At 38.9% G+C, this 15,707-nt stretch overlaps 2 protein-coding genes across 2 annotated transcripts; both read right to left on the bottom strand.

Annotated features, from left to right (window-relative positions):
- Nucleotides 1-768: 768 nt before the first annotated feature.
- On the bottom strand, nt 769-7,357 carry tm2d2 (TM2 domain containing 2). The gene is made up of 4 exons (XM_069701538.1): nt 6,983-7,357; nt 4,870-4,957; nt 4,621-4,736; nt 769-1,491 (listed from the first exon to the last, which is right to left on the bottom strand). Exons 1-4 carry the CDS (start codon nt 7,231-7,233, stop codon nt 1,278-1,280), a joined length of 669 nt encoding a protein of 222 aa, XP_069557639.1. The 5' UTR covers nt 7,234-7,357; the 3' UTR covers nt 769-1,277.
- Nucleotides 7,358-8,384: 1,027 nt separating this feature from the next.
- On the bottom strand, nt 8,385-14,785 carry LOC138622587 (T-box transcription factor TBX3-like). The gene is made up of 6 exons (XM_069701469.1): nt 14,266-14,785; nt 13,907-14,174; nt 13,540-13,686; nt 13,298-13,439; nt 11,146-11,495; nt 8,385-8,663 (listed from the first exon to the last, which is right to left on the bottom strand). Exons 1-6 carry the CDS (start codon nt 14,601-14,603, stop codon nt 8,385-8,387), a joined length of 1,524 nt encoding a protein of 507 aa, XP_069557570.1. The 5' UTR covers nt 14,604-14,785.
- Between the last annotated feature and the right edge of the window lie 922 nt (nt 14,786-15,707).

Below are 15,707 nucleotides of genomic sequence, written 5' to 3'. Positions count from 1 at the left end.
TGTCAGAGAAGGACCGTTATTATTGCCTGAAGCCCACGTTCTCATAATCTAATTACTTTGGACTTTTAAAAACCCAAACATGAAGTAAAAAAATTTCAAAAAAAAATAAATTCAAAAAAATGGGAAACTATAAAAAAAAAATTCACAGGGAAGAATTTGGGAGATAAATTTTAGGCTTTAAAAAATGAGTCGTTCCATCTTCAGCGTGCTGGTTGGTTTTGTGGCCTCCGGTGATAATCAAACTGCCGCGTAGTGTGAGGGGGGGGGACCAAACAATAAGTTCCTACCCCCGGGGGCCCTTCAGGAGGTTTAATGTGGCCGCGACACGTCACTGAGCCGCACGTTTTCCAATGATTTCTCCGACGTCGTAAAGACATGAAAAAGTAACTCGGCATTAACAGTACAAACTGCGGCTGAACTTTTTCTGTCCCCGAAAATAAAAACGTGACGAGTAAAGAAAAGAAAAGAAAAACAACCTTTCTCGTAACGTTTTATTTATTTATTTTATACATTTATCTGATTTATTGTTAGTGGCGACGTCTCTGATTTCACTCGCCGTTCGATAACGAATTCGGAGGATGAAGAAAAACGAAAGGTCGCCGGCCTTTCTGTTGCTACGGTTACCAAACAATTCCCCCCCCCCACACGCGATGCAATGTCACCTTTTCAATCACTTAACTCCCTCAAAAAATAAATAAATAAATAAATATTTTATTACAGTTTCATGATGCCACTATGGAAATATTCTGCTTTTATATTATTCTGGTATTTATTTATTTTTACCTTTTTGGGGGGGGGGGGGTGACCTTTGATTACTGTAATTGAGTTAATTGTGGCGCTGAATTATTATTCATTTTTTTCCGTTTCGGATTGAATGACATTCGGGACGCAGGAAAACGTCCCAATGGAAACGGTCCGATCAACGAGTCACCCGTCGGCCCGTGAGACTTCGGTTTTCTACCGCTTGGTTTCTTTTGTAATATGGAAAGAAGTGTGAACGTGAAAAACAAGAGCGTTAATAAAAGGCAACGAAGAGCTTCTTCTTTTTTCTTTTCTTTTTGTGGTTCGAACCAAATGAAACCGAACTGAGAGTGAAACCGTCACTACATGAAATGGAATCACGTTATACCTCCTTTTCTCTGCAGCGCCTGGAGTCCTCAGGAGGTCCCGACCTCCAACGAGCCGGCCCGCAGACTCAGTCCTAACCCCCCGCTGTAGGCCGGCAGAGTCCTCTACTCTGATGGAAGTGCCCCCCCCCCCCCCCTCCCGTCCCGCCCTCAGTAGTAGGTGCACCAGTTGCTGTAGTCGCTGGGCATCAGGCCTCCGGTGATGAGCAGGATCAGGTCCACGAACCACCAGATCCCCAGACCCCCCAGCGTGAGCAGCTTCCCGACGGCGGTGCCGGTGTGGCCCAGGCAGAAGCGGTCGACCCCGAAGCAGCCCAGGAAGAAGGAGTAGAGCAGGGTGGTGATGAAGTAGTGCCCGGTGTATCTGCGAGGGACCACCGACAGGAGGGGGGAAAGCCCATTTTCACGTCAGACTCACTTTGTTTTTGTTTTGTTTGGGTTAAAAAAAAAAAAAAAAAAATTAAAAAAAACAATAAAGAATTATTTTTTTTTAACAAAAATACCATTAGTATACAAAAATAGAAAGAAAAAGTCATTTTAAAGTCCCATTAGACCTTTTTTTTGTTTTTATAAAAATGACCACTGGAGTTTAAATTAAATTTCTTTTAAAAAGTTTTTTTTTAAAGGACACTTCTTCTTTTTTTTTAAGTACCATTAGAAAAAAAATTTTAAATGTATAATTCCAATTATTTAAAAAAAATTTTTAAAAAAATGTAACGTTACAAAAAAAAAATCCACCAGAATTAAATGTGAAATACATCAAGAACATCCTGTTAAATCAGCCGAACCGCCGTCATTTGTTTAATTTCTGCGCTTGCAGTTGAAGGTTTGATAAAGTTGCTGAATTAAAAAGTCCAATATTGAAACAGAAAATAATCATTTTAAACAGAAGTGCAAACCACCCGCGGTTCTGATCTGCGAGGAGCGGACAGCATGAAGCAGCATTTAATTGCGAGTCTCTGATGTCCCTGCAGTTACTATAGAGATGAACCTGATGCATGCTGGGAAAACCCTGCTGGGTGAACACGGGAGTGATGTGAAAGCATGGTAGAAGGCGAAGGGGTCGTAACTGTGCGAACAGTGCCCTCTAGTGGTGAAGTCTGGGAACGCTGGCAGGTGGAGGTAATGTCAAAACTGCTCACGCAGCACCTGTTTTGTTTTTTTTGGTCTCATTTATACTGGATTTAATCTTCAACAGAACACATTTGTTTTGACATTTTACCTACTATTATGTGGTGAAAATAAAACTAAAGAAAATAAAGGAGAAATCTGGGGAGTATCACAAAAAAAAAAAGGATCAGCTTCATTTCAAATCATCCCGAAAAAAGTTCTTACATTTAATATAAAATGTTCAAATTAAGGTAAAACAAGAGAGATTTTATAGAGGAAAAGACTGTATGACCAAGGTAATTAAAAAAAAGAAATGCATGTAAAATGAGTGAAACGGTCCATTGAGCGTCTCCTAAAGTTTTGTTTATAAATATTTTAAATAAATCAAAAATGACCATTTTATGTAGAAATTCGAGCGTTATGATGAAAAAATATCAATAATTTCAATAATCCAAAATGTTTTTTTTCCCCTGATATTAAGAGAAAAATAACATCTGGAACTAAAATAATAATAAAACAAAGGACACCAAGTGATTTCTGTGAAGGGATTTTTTTTTTTTGACTTGCGTTTCAACTTTCAAGAGGAATTTCTTTTTAAATTATAAATACAGTAACTTAGTTGAAATTAGTATTCATTCTGCGTCTATGTCATTAGGATGAACCGAACATCACAAATTCATGTTCTTCTTTCTCTCCTGCAAGAAAAGCAATTAATCAAGTTTGAAGACACAAAATAAAACCTTCATTTTCTGAAGAATTTTCTGGCTGTTATTCAAAGTAAAAAAAAATAAAAAAGTCACTAAACACTTTGTGGGGTCGGTAAAGCAGCGCCATTAACTTCATCACTCAGTGTCATTAAATTCATAAGTTATAATTACAACTGTGCAGTTTAGATTTTTTTAAACACTGAACTCTCAAAATGAGGTTTTCGGTCACAGCTTCGACTCAATTTTAAATAACTGCTAAAAAAAATTCTTTGTTTATTTTTCTCAATAAACAGATGAATTATTTGGTGAATAAAATGTCAGAAAATTGTCATGTTTTTTTGGGGTTTTTTTTTAGACCACAGCAGTTATCTCAGTTATTTTTCTGAAAAGCAGAGTCTCGAAATAACTGCTGGTTAATTTCATGTTATCTGGCAATTAATTAGTGCTTTCAGCTTTGATTTTGACACATAAAAATAAATAAAGATTATTTTTCAATCGCAACGAAGCGGACAGTCTGACGATATTATCGGCAGCAAGACGGCGACTTTACGCAACCGTAAGTCTGTTTATTTCTTTTTGTTTGACCGGCCCGTCTCAGGAACTAAAAGGTCACGCTGGTGCGAATCTCATCATCCGCCAGCAGAAAGAACGTTTATTGATTCTGTTGATCCTGCAGCCTCCCGTCTGCTGCCAACTTCAGTTTGAAACTTTTCCATTTGCTAATGAGCGGAAACTCATTGTGTGGATCTGACTGATCTGATTGGAAAACCTGACGATACTACGTCCCGCCCACCGATAGCTGTAACCTGACTGCACCACAGGCCTGTCAATCAAACAGACACGCCCCCAAAAACAGGTCTTTTTGATGCTTATGAGGGATTATTTTCAGATGGACCTCCAGAAAACGAATAAGAAGGAGCGACTTCAGCTAAACACAACGAAATAACTCGTGGAACAGATGTATAGACTTTGTATTTGATGAGAGAAGTTGAACGGGAGTCTATGGAGGCTTTTTTGGAGCCGACCTCTAGTGGCACTCGGTGGTATTGCGGCTTTAAGGCACTTCTACATCAACCTCGTTTTTTCAGAAGCTACGTCCACTTCTATATAAAGTCTACAGTCTGGACTAGAAATGGAAAAAAGTAAATACCATAGGACGGATAGTAAAAGCTTTAATTTAATTCAACACAATAAAAATATATAGTAATACTGCATCCCCAACTTTCTGCTGAAATTGAAATATCTAAAACTTGCTGCTGACAGGTGTCAATATTAAACATAATATAAACTTCTTTCGAATATTATCATTACAATATTTTTAATTTTTTTTAAAAAAACACTTACTGCCATAAAAATAATCATAAGTTTTTTTTTTTTTTTTAAAGAGCATCATAGTGAAGCTTAGGTGCTGTGAAAATAAAAAATGCTAGAATGATATAATGTTCGGGAAAACCTCGACATCGGATTAAAGTATAATATTTCCCCTTCATTTGATTAATTGGACTCTATTCATCTACTTTAAGGACTTCTTCTGTGAAAATCTGATGAAAACTCCCAAAAGGTTGAAGCACCGACTGTATACAGCTGTGTGTGTGTGTGTGTGTGTGTGTGTGTGTGTGTGTGTGTGTGTGTGTGTGTGTGTGTGTGTGTGTGTGTGTGTGTGTGGTATCTCTTACTTGATGCAGGGTACGTTCCCTCTGAGGAACTCTCTGGGTCCGGCACATTCGATATCATCGAGCGTGGTGCAGATGACCGGAGTGTGGTTCACCTCCTTTTGAGTCTGACCTCCCCACTAGATGAATATAAAAAAATTTAAAAAAACAGTACATGAGTTAGGCCTCTTTTTTTTTTTTTTTTAAATGATTACACCTTTGTGATGTTCTTAAAAAAAAAAAAAAAAAAAAAAAAAAAAAGCAACGCTTTACCCCAACGCAGCCGTGTCCCATCTCCTGAAAGGCGCTGTAGTTGCCTGCGTGATCCACGGGGTCCTGACAGTAGATGAACTCGTCCGGTCTGCCATCACAAAAGGAATTCATTAAAAAAAAAAAAAAGTCCAATGCTGTGTTTCCAAAAATGACATACTTCCTGCAGCTAACAAATAGTTGCTCTTCCATATTAGGACTAGTGGTAGTGTAAGGAATTTTTACGGGGTAGTGCTGTTTTCAATCCCCACTGACTGGAAATGACCTCAGCTATGTGAACACGTCACCCCGCCAAAATAAAGCAGCTTTAATTATGTTGTAATTGTGACGTCCAGCTTTTCTCCATCCAAATTAAATATGTGATGCAGACGACTCGGCCTTTTAACGCGAATGAAAAATGACCCGGACGAATGAATACAAAGTTGGAAAGCAGCTCGTGTTTTAACTCTGAACACTGAGAAAAAACAGGAACTGTGGATTTCTTTTAAATACACAAAAAACGAAGCTCTTTTGTTGTAAACATTCATGACTGAAATGATTAATTTCAATACTTAGGTTTTAATCTGGACTCCAATCTCCCGCATAAAAAAAACAAATGGACGTGCTGTGTATTGAAATATAAAACAAATTGACATTGAGAAACAGTTGAAGTCTCTTTGACATATTTAAGTGCAATGTTTGTTTTTTCTGATCCTCATTATTTGCATCTCATGGATATATTGAAATGAAATGTTTTGACATCTGTACTCTGTTTAGTTCATCTCTGTGCGAATCAATAGGTTGTTGGTTCATTTGTAGTAGACAGCACCTTGTTTTGCTCAGTTTTGGACATGTGCCCTATTTTAATCAGTTTGTAATGTTTTAATCAGAGTTTGTAATGTTTTAATCAGTTTGTAATGTTTTAATCACAGTTTGTAATGTTTTAATCAGAGTTTATAATGTTTTAATCAGAGTTTGTAATGTTTTAATCAGAGTTTGTAATGTTTTAATCAGTTTGTAATGTTTTAATCACAGTTTGTAATGTTTTAATCAGAGTTTGTAATGTTTTAATCACAGTTTATAATGTTTTAATCAGAGTTTGTAATGTTTTAATCACAGTTTGTAATGTTTTAATCAGAGTTTGTAATGTTTTAATCAGAGTTTGTAATGTTTTAATCAGTTTGTAATGTTTTAATCACAGTTTATAATGTTTTAATCACAGTTTATAATGTTTTAATCACAGTTTGTAATGTTTTAATCAGAGTTTGTAATGTTTTAATCAGTTTGTAATGTTTTAATCACAGTTTGTAATGTTTTAATCAGAGTTTGTAATGTTTTAATCAGAGTTTGTAATGTTTTAATCACAGTTTATAATGTTTTAATCACAGTTTATAATGTTTTAATCACAGTTTATAATGTTTTAATCACAGTTTGTAATGTTTTAATCACAGTTTGTAATGTTTTAATCAGTTTGTAATGTTTTAATCACAGTTTGTAATGTTTTAATCAGTTTGTAATGTTTTAATCAGAGTTTGTAATGTTTTAATCAGTTTGTAATGTTTTAATCACAGTTTATAATGTTTTAATCACAGTTTGTAATGTTTTAATCACAGTTTGTAATGTTTTAATCAGTTTGTAATGTTTTAATCAGAGTTTGTAATGTTTTAATCACTGTTTATAATGTTTTAATCACAGTTTTTAATGTTTTAATCAGTTTATAATGTTTTAATCAGTTTGTAATGTTTTAATCACTGTTTATAATGTTTTAATCAGTTTATAATGTTTTAATCACAGTTTATAATGTTTTAATCAGTTTGTAATGTTTTAATCACAGTTTATAATATTTTAATCAGTTTATAATGTTTTAATCACAGTTTATAATGTTTTAATCAGTTTATAATGTTTTAATCAGTTTATAATGTTTTAATCAGTTTATAATGTTTTAATCCCTTGTTCTTAATTGTTTTTAAATGTCCTTTTTTTCTTTCAGCTCATGTTTTGATGCTTTAAACGGTTTTACGTGAATTCCTCTGAATCAACCAACCAAGTGAACAACAGCCGTTGACGGTAGTTAGCATTAGCCACCGCTAGCACGTGAGCCACGTTCCCGGTGTGTGTTTTGTTGTTTTGAACTCACAGGTAGCTGCAGAGGACGACCGGTGACGGCGGCCGGTACTCGTAGAGCTCCGTGTCGTTGGCGTCGTACTTCACGGTCTCGGGCTGCTCGCTGAACGGCAGCGCGGTGGCTCCCGGTCCGGCGGACGGGGCTCCGGGAGGCTCCGCCGTCGTCGAGTTGTGCGAGTGGATTCCTCCCAGACACTGCAGCAGGATCACGGCCAGCAGCAGCAGCAGCTGGCCGCACAGCAGGATGTAGCTGACCCAAATCATGGCCGCCCTTCGGGAAAGAAAACGCTCAGCTCATCCCGGGAAAAACAACAACAACAACAACAACAACAGCAGCGCGTTAACGGCGACGGTTTGTTTTGGGCTCTCGAGCGCTCGTCTCGTGAGTATGCCGTCATCAGAAGGCGCCTCGAGATGCCTACGTCAGAGTTAAGAAGTCCCCTGTAAATGTGTTTTCGTTTGTTTGTGTGTTTATCGTAGGAACGGATCTTGATTTATTTTTTCTATTAGTTATTATAGATTACAACAAAAAAAATAGTTATCCGACCATCATCATGTCTTAATTCCCTCGTTTGTTTTTTTGTTTTTTTTTAATATTTTTTTTTTTTTACCGGCGCATGGTAGTAATGCGCAATTCCCACCAGAAGGTGGCGGTAATGCTTTAAAAAAAATAAACTAGTAAGTAAGTTTGATGTTGGAGCATGCAGAGCAAACGACGAACCTCAGTCTCAAAGACTATAGGTGGGCGGGGCGTCGTGTCCTAACCAGATCTAGCCAGATCCACCGCTGGCTCCTCCCCCTCCAGCTCGTCCAAATATGGTCACTTCCTGCTCCAAAATAGCAGAAATGGCTACGGCTGAAATCCCGAACTCTTAATTTCAGAACCAGTAGCGAGCGTATGGTTTAAGATTTAAAATATGGATTTCTTTAACTTATTTTCATAAATATACTTGAGATTTGAAACAAACATTTTCAGTGGCTTTACAACCAAAGAGACTTTCATTTATTAACCATGTTTTTTAATGATACATTTTTTCAATCTGAAGAAAAAAAATGTAAACAATCTCTTTCACGAGGGAAAAGTGCATAAAGATTTTTTTAGCGAGATCCCGTTGAGATATTTGTTTAATGTACTTCTTGTTGCGCCAAACTCCATTCAAAAATCTGTCAATTTAACGTAAAGAAACAATCGACCTGAATCTAGAAGAGACAGTAATCCATTTTATTTCAATAAAATCACAACATATTGTTTTATTCGTTGATGCGATAAGTTTCATGTTGAAATAAAACACTATTTTTGTCCCACAGTGGTTAAATCTTAAAGTCGTGTATAAGATGCACACGTCACAGGACGTGGCCGAGAGGTGTTTTTAAGTTGTAAGCGTCAAGCGGTCCACATGTGGCGTCGGACCCTCTCACGAGTCGCCGTCGTCCGCCCGCTCGGGACTCGTCGTCGTGGCGACGGCGGCGGTCGCCTCCGGCTTTTGCTCCGCCGTACCCGGCGCGAGCGTCTCTGGGGCGAGGTATTTGAACGGGGATATCACCGGAGAGGAGGAGAAGTAATCCCGGCTGTGGATGCCCGGACAAGCTCTGAAATCCACCGGCGGGACGAGGTACCGGGCCGCCGCCGCCGCCGAGAAGCCGGAGTAGGGATAAAACAGAAAGCCTCCGAAGTGTGAAAGGCTCATCAGGTCCTGTCGACGGGAAGAAAAACACACGAGCAAAGCTTTAGCGGTCTTTTACCGGATGAATAAAAGGTCAACTCGGGGCTTCTGTGTCCCGACAGGTTGGAAATAGCCTCTAATGCTGAGGCGGCCACGTGTTAATGTATAAATATACCCGCAAATTGTTCTTACTGTCATTACCCAGAAGTGAGCCAGATAAAAAAAATAAGAAAAATGTGCACTACTTTCTGCTTCTGCTGCGACACATTTGTAAAGGGAAACTTTTTGTACACATTTTTTTTTTACAGGTTCAGTATTTCATAGGAAAATCTCCCGCAATGTGGTGCTCACGAGGAGGGAAACTGAGCGTTAGGATTCAGGGTGAGTTGTACGTTGTTTGTTCAAGTTTACGTCACGTAATCAGTTTTATTCGATCGTCAAACCATTTAGAAACGTGGAACTTGAGTTCGGCTAAAAAAACAAAACAGGAAAGAGTATAATTGAATTAATACGTACCACGAGGAGATCTGTAATGTACGGCGGCTCAAAGTCAAGAAGAACGCACCATTTTCTTCATTTTTAAAAAAAATATTTTTGCGACCTGCTGCCTGACTTACAATAAGCAGGTACTCGACCTAATAAGTGTAGCTCGCTAAGGCTTTCTTAATTTCACTGATAATTTGTACCAAACTGTTTTTGGACTTTCTTAAAACTATCCTCGTGATGTCCAGCTAAATTAAGCAAGTTAATTATTATGAATTATTGTTATTATTATTAAGCAAGTTTTCCAGCAAATTAGCTGGAAAATACAGAAACAAAATGTTCAAATATTACTTTCCTGCTCCAGCAACTTTATCTGAGGGTTATAGCTGCTTAAATTAAGATAATGAATAAAAAAAATCTCTACGGAGGTTTTAAAATAGTTCAACGGGGAATTAAAACCCACCGGCCAGATTTAAATAGATGGAACATTGTTGAGCTTCATTTCTGTTGCTTCAAATTTCAGTTGCAGTTCAGACTTTTCAGAGCCGGATCAATAATATCGGTGTCGCTGACTCTGTTAAAAAGGCTTTTCGTTACTCTCTAATTCAAAGTTTCTGATTGGTTTGAAAGTGAAATTGTTGATATTTAGCCGTGGTTTTGTCAGATCTGCTTCCGGCCCGGGCGATAAGGAGAGTTACTGTATTTCAAAACCCTCCCCAGTGTCTGGGATACGTTCAGCCTCGGGTTGTTCACTCTGGCCTCGCGGATGTGGAGCCGTTACTGACTGAATGTGAAGAGCTATTTATTTATTTATTTTTTTTATCAGGTGGGAATTAAAGCAAAAATAGCCCCGAGCTTACAACTCTAACATTAAAACGTCGGTCTCACACTTTAAAAAAAGTAAAAAAAACTTGGTCCGGTGCCCAGAACAGGTTTCTTTTCTGTAATCCTTCGTCCTGCATTAATAAAACTGGATATCAATAGATGCCTTTAAATGTTCTTCTAATGTCAGTGATAGGGGTCAAAATCCATCGACCTGAAGCTAAAAGTCGAGCACGAGTCAGACAAACTGAGTAATTAAGTAAAAATCTCTTTTAAAGTCTTTTAAGTGTAGAATTTCCTCTCAGCAAATACAAAGAGGGATTTTTTTTGTTGTTACTAAAACCAACTGAACTTTGGAACGTAGTTTTACAAAGAAAAAAAAAATCGGCCGATTGCAAATATTTGAGCTCAATCGTCGTCGTTGGAAAGTTTCCGCTCGTGTAAAATAACCGCTGGATGAAATTGACCAGAAATGTCTCATTTCCCTTCAATATTTCCACATCGTTTCACACTGTTTGACGTGAAGCTCTTTTAACGACGTCGTCCCGAATTTGCGCCAGCAGCTGTTTTTTTCTCGAGGTTACGTCGAACATTTGACCTACGACTTTTTGGCTCTTCTTTATAAGTTAGGCGTGTTATTGATCTACGATTAGGAATCAAATGAACGGACAAAGACAGTTAAAACGTGAATTAATTGTACGACTGTTAATCGGCAATTCAAATTTTATGATTGCAACTCATGGCCACTATGATCTCAAGCAAAAACTGTTTTACTGCTAATGTGGGCACACTTTTGTTTTCTTCTTTTTAATATTTTGTCTTTATTTCAGCCTCAGATTATTTTTTAAAGACAAAACTTCACCCCTGTAAAAAAAACAAAAACATCCATTAAGTTTAGGCGTTCGCTATTTTCTCTCCAAATAAATACATATAAAACTAGTTTTTTTTACTTTATGACTTAATTTACTTTATAATACTCCATAAATTAGGTGTCAAGACTTCAACTTCTCTCCATGTTAAATGGTTTCAACCTGAAAATGCTGCTCACATAAATGTACGTCAAAATATACCATCATACGTGAGATTCTTAATTAACGTCATAACATTTTATGTGAAATTACTGAAAAGACATTTTTCCACTCCCGTTTACAACAACTTCCGATGACTCGGCGTGTTTTAATAAGCGTCTCCCGGCTCGTTTGCGTACCTGCACCAGCGCGTGCTGCTGAAGGCTGATGGGAAACGGAGTCCCGGCCGGCGCCGCCAGGCTCAGTCCGCCCGGCGCCGCTCGGTCCACGTAGCCACAGCCGTACCAGGTGCTCGCCTGAGCCGAGTGGACCGGACGGCCGGAGACGGCGCTCGGGTCACGCTGGTGCGCCTCCGGTTCCGGAGAATAAACGCGGCTTTGCGTAGAGCCGCGGCGTGGCCGTTCCTCGTCCGAGTCTTCTCGTGCCCGGCGGCGAACCGCTCCGTCTTTTGTCCCGACGACGTGATTTTGTCCGGCGTCCGTTTGTCCCTCAGCTGGAGTCTTTTCTGGGACGGAATTTGACTCGGTTTCTGTTTCCCGCGAGGTTTTACGATTCCTGTGTCGAGAATTCGCCTCAACGTTGTCGTCTTTGTCGCTGTCGCTGTCGTGGCCATCTTGCAACAAAAAAAAAAAAAGACAAATGGTGTAAAGTTAGTTTTGGCCTGTTGTCTGAAAGACCTCCAGGTGTTGTGCCGACGGTGTGAATACTGAGCGTGTTGAAGTGGTATAATTTCACACCCGAAGACTTGGAATTGTCTGAATATTGTAGAGACGAGTCTTTTAAAGGTTCGTGCTCCCTGTCGGTCATCCGCATCTCTTTCGGCCTTTGTGAGAAATGTTGTAGTTTCCTGATGGAACAAAAGAAAAGCAAATAATTGATTGAAAATGATTTTGACCAAACAATCAGCAATGATGCTGTTGATGACATAAAATTACTGCTTGAAACCATTGTTTTGTATTATTATTTATGCTTCTGTAGGACATCAGTTACACTAAAACTCCAATAAATTACCAGAACTAAAAAAAAGTTAAGTTGATGAACCTAAAAGTCAGCTGTTGTCAGAACATACATATTTTGATTACATCCTACATGTATGATTTGATTACAGTTAAATTCAAGTTTTTATTGAGTGAAGGTAAATATTTTTAGTTACTAGGACTTAAAGTTTTCATTCACCTCCTCTGGGTTTAAGTTTACAGAACTTAAAAAAAATAAATTCACAAACACTTTGTTTTTTTGTTATCTCAACATGTATTAGTCTTTTGAGTAATTTATTCAAATTTACACAAGTCAATTTGTAACTCATTTTGAGCGTTCGGGTGTACAGTGTAGTTTGAAGTCGAGCATTTGTGCCGCTTATAGACCATTTATTTAAAGTTGACAAAGTTTACCAGTGTAAAACTGGCCTGATTTAACTGGAACATTCATATTTGTAGACGCATAAACACAAAGTATTTTATGCGTAACGTTTATTAGATTCTTGCTGCATCAATTTGCTACTTTGACTTCATCCCGCCAAGAGGAATTATTTAAAAGAAATGAAGGCTAGAAATACAGAATAAAATTATTTTTATGCAACTTCTCGCTTATTATTTAGCTGTAATTACACAATAGCATTTTTGTAGACTCAACCAGACATGGATTTAATACATTTCTGTGAAAACTGTATATATGTTGTGCTATAATTGGCCCATGGTTTCCACTGAGGACACGGAGGCCATGTTGTCTGTATTTTGGTTTATGTGACACATGGTAGTTATTTTATAGGCGTTTAAATCATGTACATTTAGATTTGACTACTTTTAGGCGATAAATAAATGATTCAGGCTTTCCACCAATAGAAGGGTGGAGATGGCTTTAAAACAGCATTTTATTGAGAAATTAGAACTGAACAAATAAAATACGACAAATAATTCAAACATTTTTAGGGACTTTTATTTTGGCGTCCGGGGCAAATTAAGACTGAACTACAATATTAAGTAGTAGTTATGTTGGGAAGTCCAAATAGTCTTTCCAGAAATTTTGGAAACAAATACTTAAATACTATAACTAAATGTAATTTCGAGGTACCGTGCTTAACTTGAGTATTTCCATTTTTTTACTTTTGTACTTGTACATACTTCACTTCAATCTAAGAGGGTATTTTACTCCCTACAATTGCGTTGTTTTTTTGCAGATAGTTGTATAGCAGTATATCAACATTAGGCTAATTGAAACTTATAATGATTAAATATTAGTTAATGCTGATGTTGTATTACACAAGAAAGGTGTCATTCTGCCGCATAAGTACTTTTCTTTGGATACTTTTAAGTACATTTTGCAATATAATACCATACAGCATCTCAGTTTTTATTCTTCCTGTGTAAATAAAATGAATAACTGAAATAATAACTTGCCTCTTCTCTCTTCTTCCGTTGCCCGTGTCTCGGAATCCCTTTGCGAAAGGGTTGTTGTCTATTTTCAGCTGTGTGATCTGTTGATGGCAACAAAAAGAGACAGATTTCCTCATGTCATGTGTTTATTATGATTATTAATTCTACATTAAGTGTTTTAGGAAAGACTCATCCTCTCACCGTATCATTTTGATAAGCTGTGACTGCGATGAATTCGGTCTCTGCGAAGACATAAGTCCTAAAAGTGCTGTAAGGAAGCTTCAGGATGTCATTCGCCTTCACGATATGAAATCTGGGTTGGTATTTGTGCATGGAGTTGAGAATTGTCTGCAAAACAAAAAAAAAAATTAATAATAATATTACTAAAGTTAATTCCAGATTTGAAGACAAACTGTGGAAAAACTCTTATTTATCTTGTTTTATGATATTAATATAATAATTTTTTTAAAAACACTTGAAAGAGATTTCAAAAATACATTGAATAGGCGACTTTTATCGATTAAAAGGCCAAAAACTGCGTTTGAAGAAAAAAAAAATCTAAACTTACAAATCCATGTTTGTCTGATATGTTGTTGGTCAGTTTCAGTTTGTGGAAGTTGACCACTTTGGACATCCACTGCTCGCCCGTGGCCGGACTGTCCGGGTGGATGTACATGCGTTTGGGCATCTCCGGGTCCGCCTTCCCCGCCACCATCCAGCGCGAGTTATGAAATTTATACCTGCAGTCATCCGCCGCCACGATGTCCATGAGAAGAATGTATTTGGCTTTCCTGTCCATACCGGTGCACGTCGTCTTCAGCGGCGGAAACATGCGCCTGCAGGGGAGGAGAAGAAGAAGAGATAACGGCGTGAAGCATGCGTTCATTAAAACACTCCAAAACTCTCCGTTAACGCGTAAACATGTACCTCCCAGATTTTGTGATGACCATTTCTGTGCTGCATTTGTGGAACTGTCTCCAAAGGTCGCCGGCTTCCAAATAAACTTTGGGATCGTCCATCTCGACGCTCTCCAGAATTTCGGGAGGCCGACAGAATATCGCAGCCTGCTCCGGCGGTGACGTGTGAATCATTGGCTCCGCACCGGCGTCCAAGCCGGATTCCGACGGTCCTCTGGTTGATGCGGCGAGAGCTGGGAACACGGAGGGTCCGGACAGAAGAGCTCCGTGTAGGGCCGCATCTCCGACTCTAGCTGGAAAAGTTTGAGGCACATCTCCGGGGACGCACAGCTTAGAGAAGCTGCGCATGGTCTCCAAAGGAACAAATGAACTTTTACGCACGACTCCGGACGGGTTACACTTTCACGCCGCGTCGATCCCCGCAAAACAAACGTACCTGCATCTCTTTTCTTTTTTTTTTTTTTTTTTTTACCACTAAAAAGCTTTAAAGATAACAGCTTTTGTATTAGTTTAGCTTTTTCTCCGGATGCTTTGTCCTGCCTTCAGTCCAGTGCGCTCTAATGTCTCCCCAGCCTGCATGTGTCCAAGCCGATTTGCTCCTTGAGTTTGTTGTTTGGACTCAGCTTGACACACAGCAGTGGGTGGGGTTTCCTTGGTATTGCGCTCTGTGTGGAGGGAAATTGCAGCCTCAACTTTCTTCCCTGACTGATGGAGCTGCTCGTGACAATTTGGCGTTAAAATACGTCTTTATTAATCATTAAAAAAAATTATGGACAAAAAACAAATAAATCACTCACAGTGAGCACTTCCTTAAGCACAAAAGATGTATCACATATATTGTATGATACAGCTATTAGTTGTGTTGCCCCATTATAGAAGACCTCCCCACCCATAAACATTGTAATGAACATCATAGCAGCACCAGCAGCAATGAAATCTGAGTGGAAAGTAAACAGTCTGGAGCAGACACTGATTTCTTGTCTTCCCATATCGTTCCAGTCTCCTGTGGTGTGTTTAGCGCCCACTCATGTGGTCTCCCCTCCCATGCAGCGCTGCATGAGGACAGCATGCAGGGCTTCAAGCTCAGCCCCTGTGCCAGCGATTGTCCCGGCCGGATTAGACTCTGGGTTTTGGTTACAGGCTTTTTATTGCTCAATGGTCCATGACAGCGCAGGAACGTCGCAGGGAAAAGCTGTCCGTGAGTGAGGGCATCAAGTTCAGGATACGTGTGTGTGTGTGTGTGTGTGTGTGTGTGTGTGTGTGTGTGTGTGTGTGTGTGTGTGTGTGTGTGTGCGCGCGCGCGGATGTGCCACCCCCGGGATGTGCAGCGCCCCATAGGGCCGGACAGAGTGTCAACATGAGGAGGTGGCACTCTAGATAAAGACACATGAAGACCATGAAGTGTGAAAATTGACTCTGTGATATCTTGATACAACAAGACAATCAAGACAT

Source organism: Brachyistius frenatus, unplaced genomic scaffold (assembly GCF_029030835.1).
Source record: "Brachyistius frenatus isolate BFR_SWC_R1_liver_20210118 unplaced genomic scaffold, ASM2903083v1 Contig_37, whole genome shotgun sequence".
Classification (NCBI taxonomy): Eukaryota; Metazoa; Chordata; class Actinopteri; family Embiotocidae; genus Brachyistius; species Brachyistius frenatus.
The sequence above is the reverse complement of the archived record's forward strand: the minus strand, read 5'-3'. Positions and strand labels throughout refer to the sequence as shown.

Bases quoted from the DNA above. Each gene is read 5' to 3' on its own strand.
- tm2d2 (XM_069701538.1), bottom strand. From the start codon at position 7,233: ATGATTTGGGTCAGCTACATCCTGCTGTGCGGCCAGCTGCTGCTGCTG. The intron at 4,958-6,982 runs GTGAGTTCAAAA...TTGTGATGGCAG, and splicing joins GTCGTCCTCTGCAGCTACCT to ACCGGACGAGTTCATCTACT. The intron at 4,737-4,869 runs GTAAAGCGTTGC...ATATTCATCTAG, and splicing joins TGGGACACGGCTGCGTTGGG to TGGGGAGGTCAGACTCAAAA.
- LOC138622587 (XM_069701469.1), bottom strand. From the start codon at position 14,603: ATGCGCAGCTTCTCTAAGCTGTGCGTCCCCGGAGATGTGCCTCAAACT. The intron at 14,175-14,265 runs GTACATGTTTAC...CCTCCCCTGCAG, and splicing joins GTCATCACAAAATCTGGGAG to GCGCATGTTTCCGCCGCTGA. The intron at 13,687-13,906 runs GTAAGTTTAGAT...TTTGTTTTGCAG, and splicing joins TATCAGACAAACATGGATTT to ACAATTCTCAACTCCATGCA.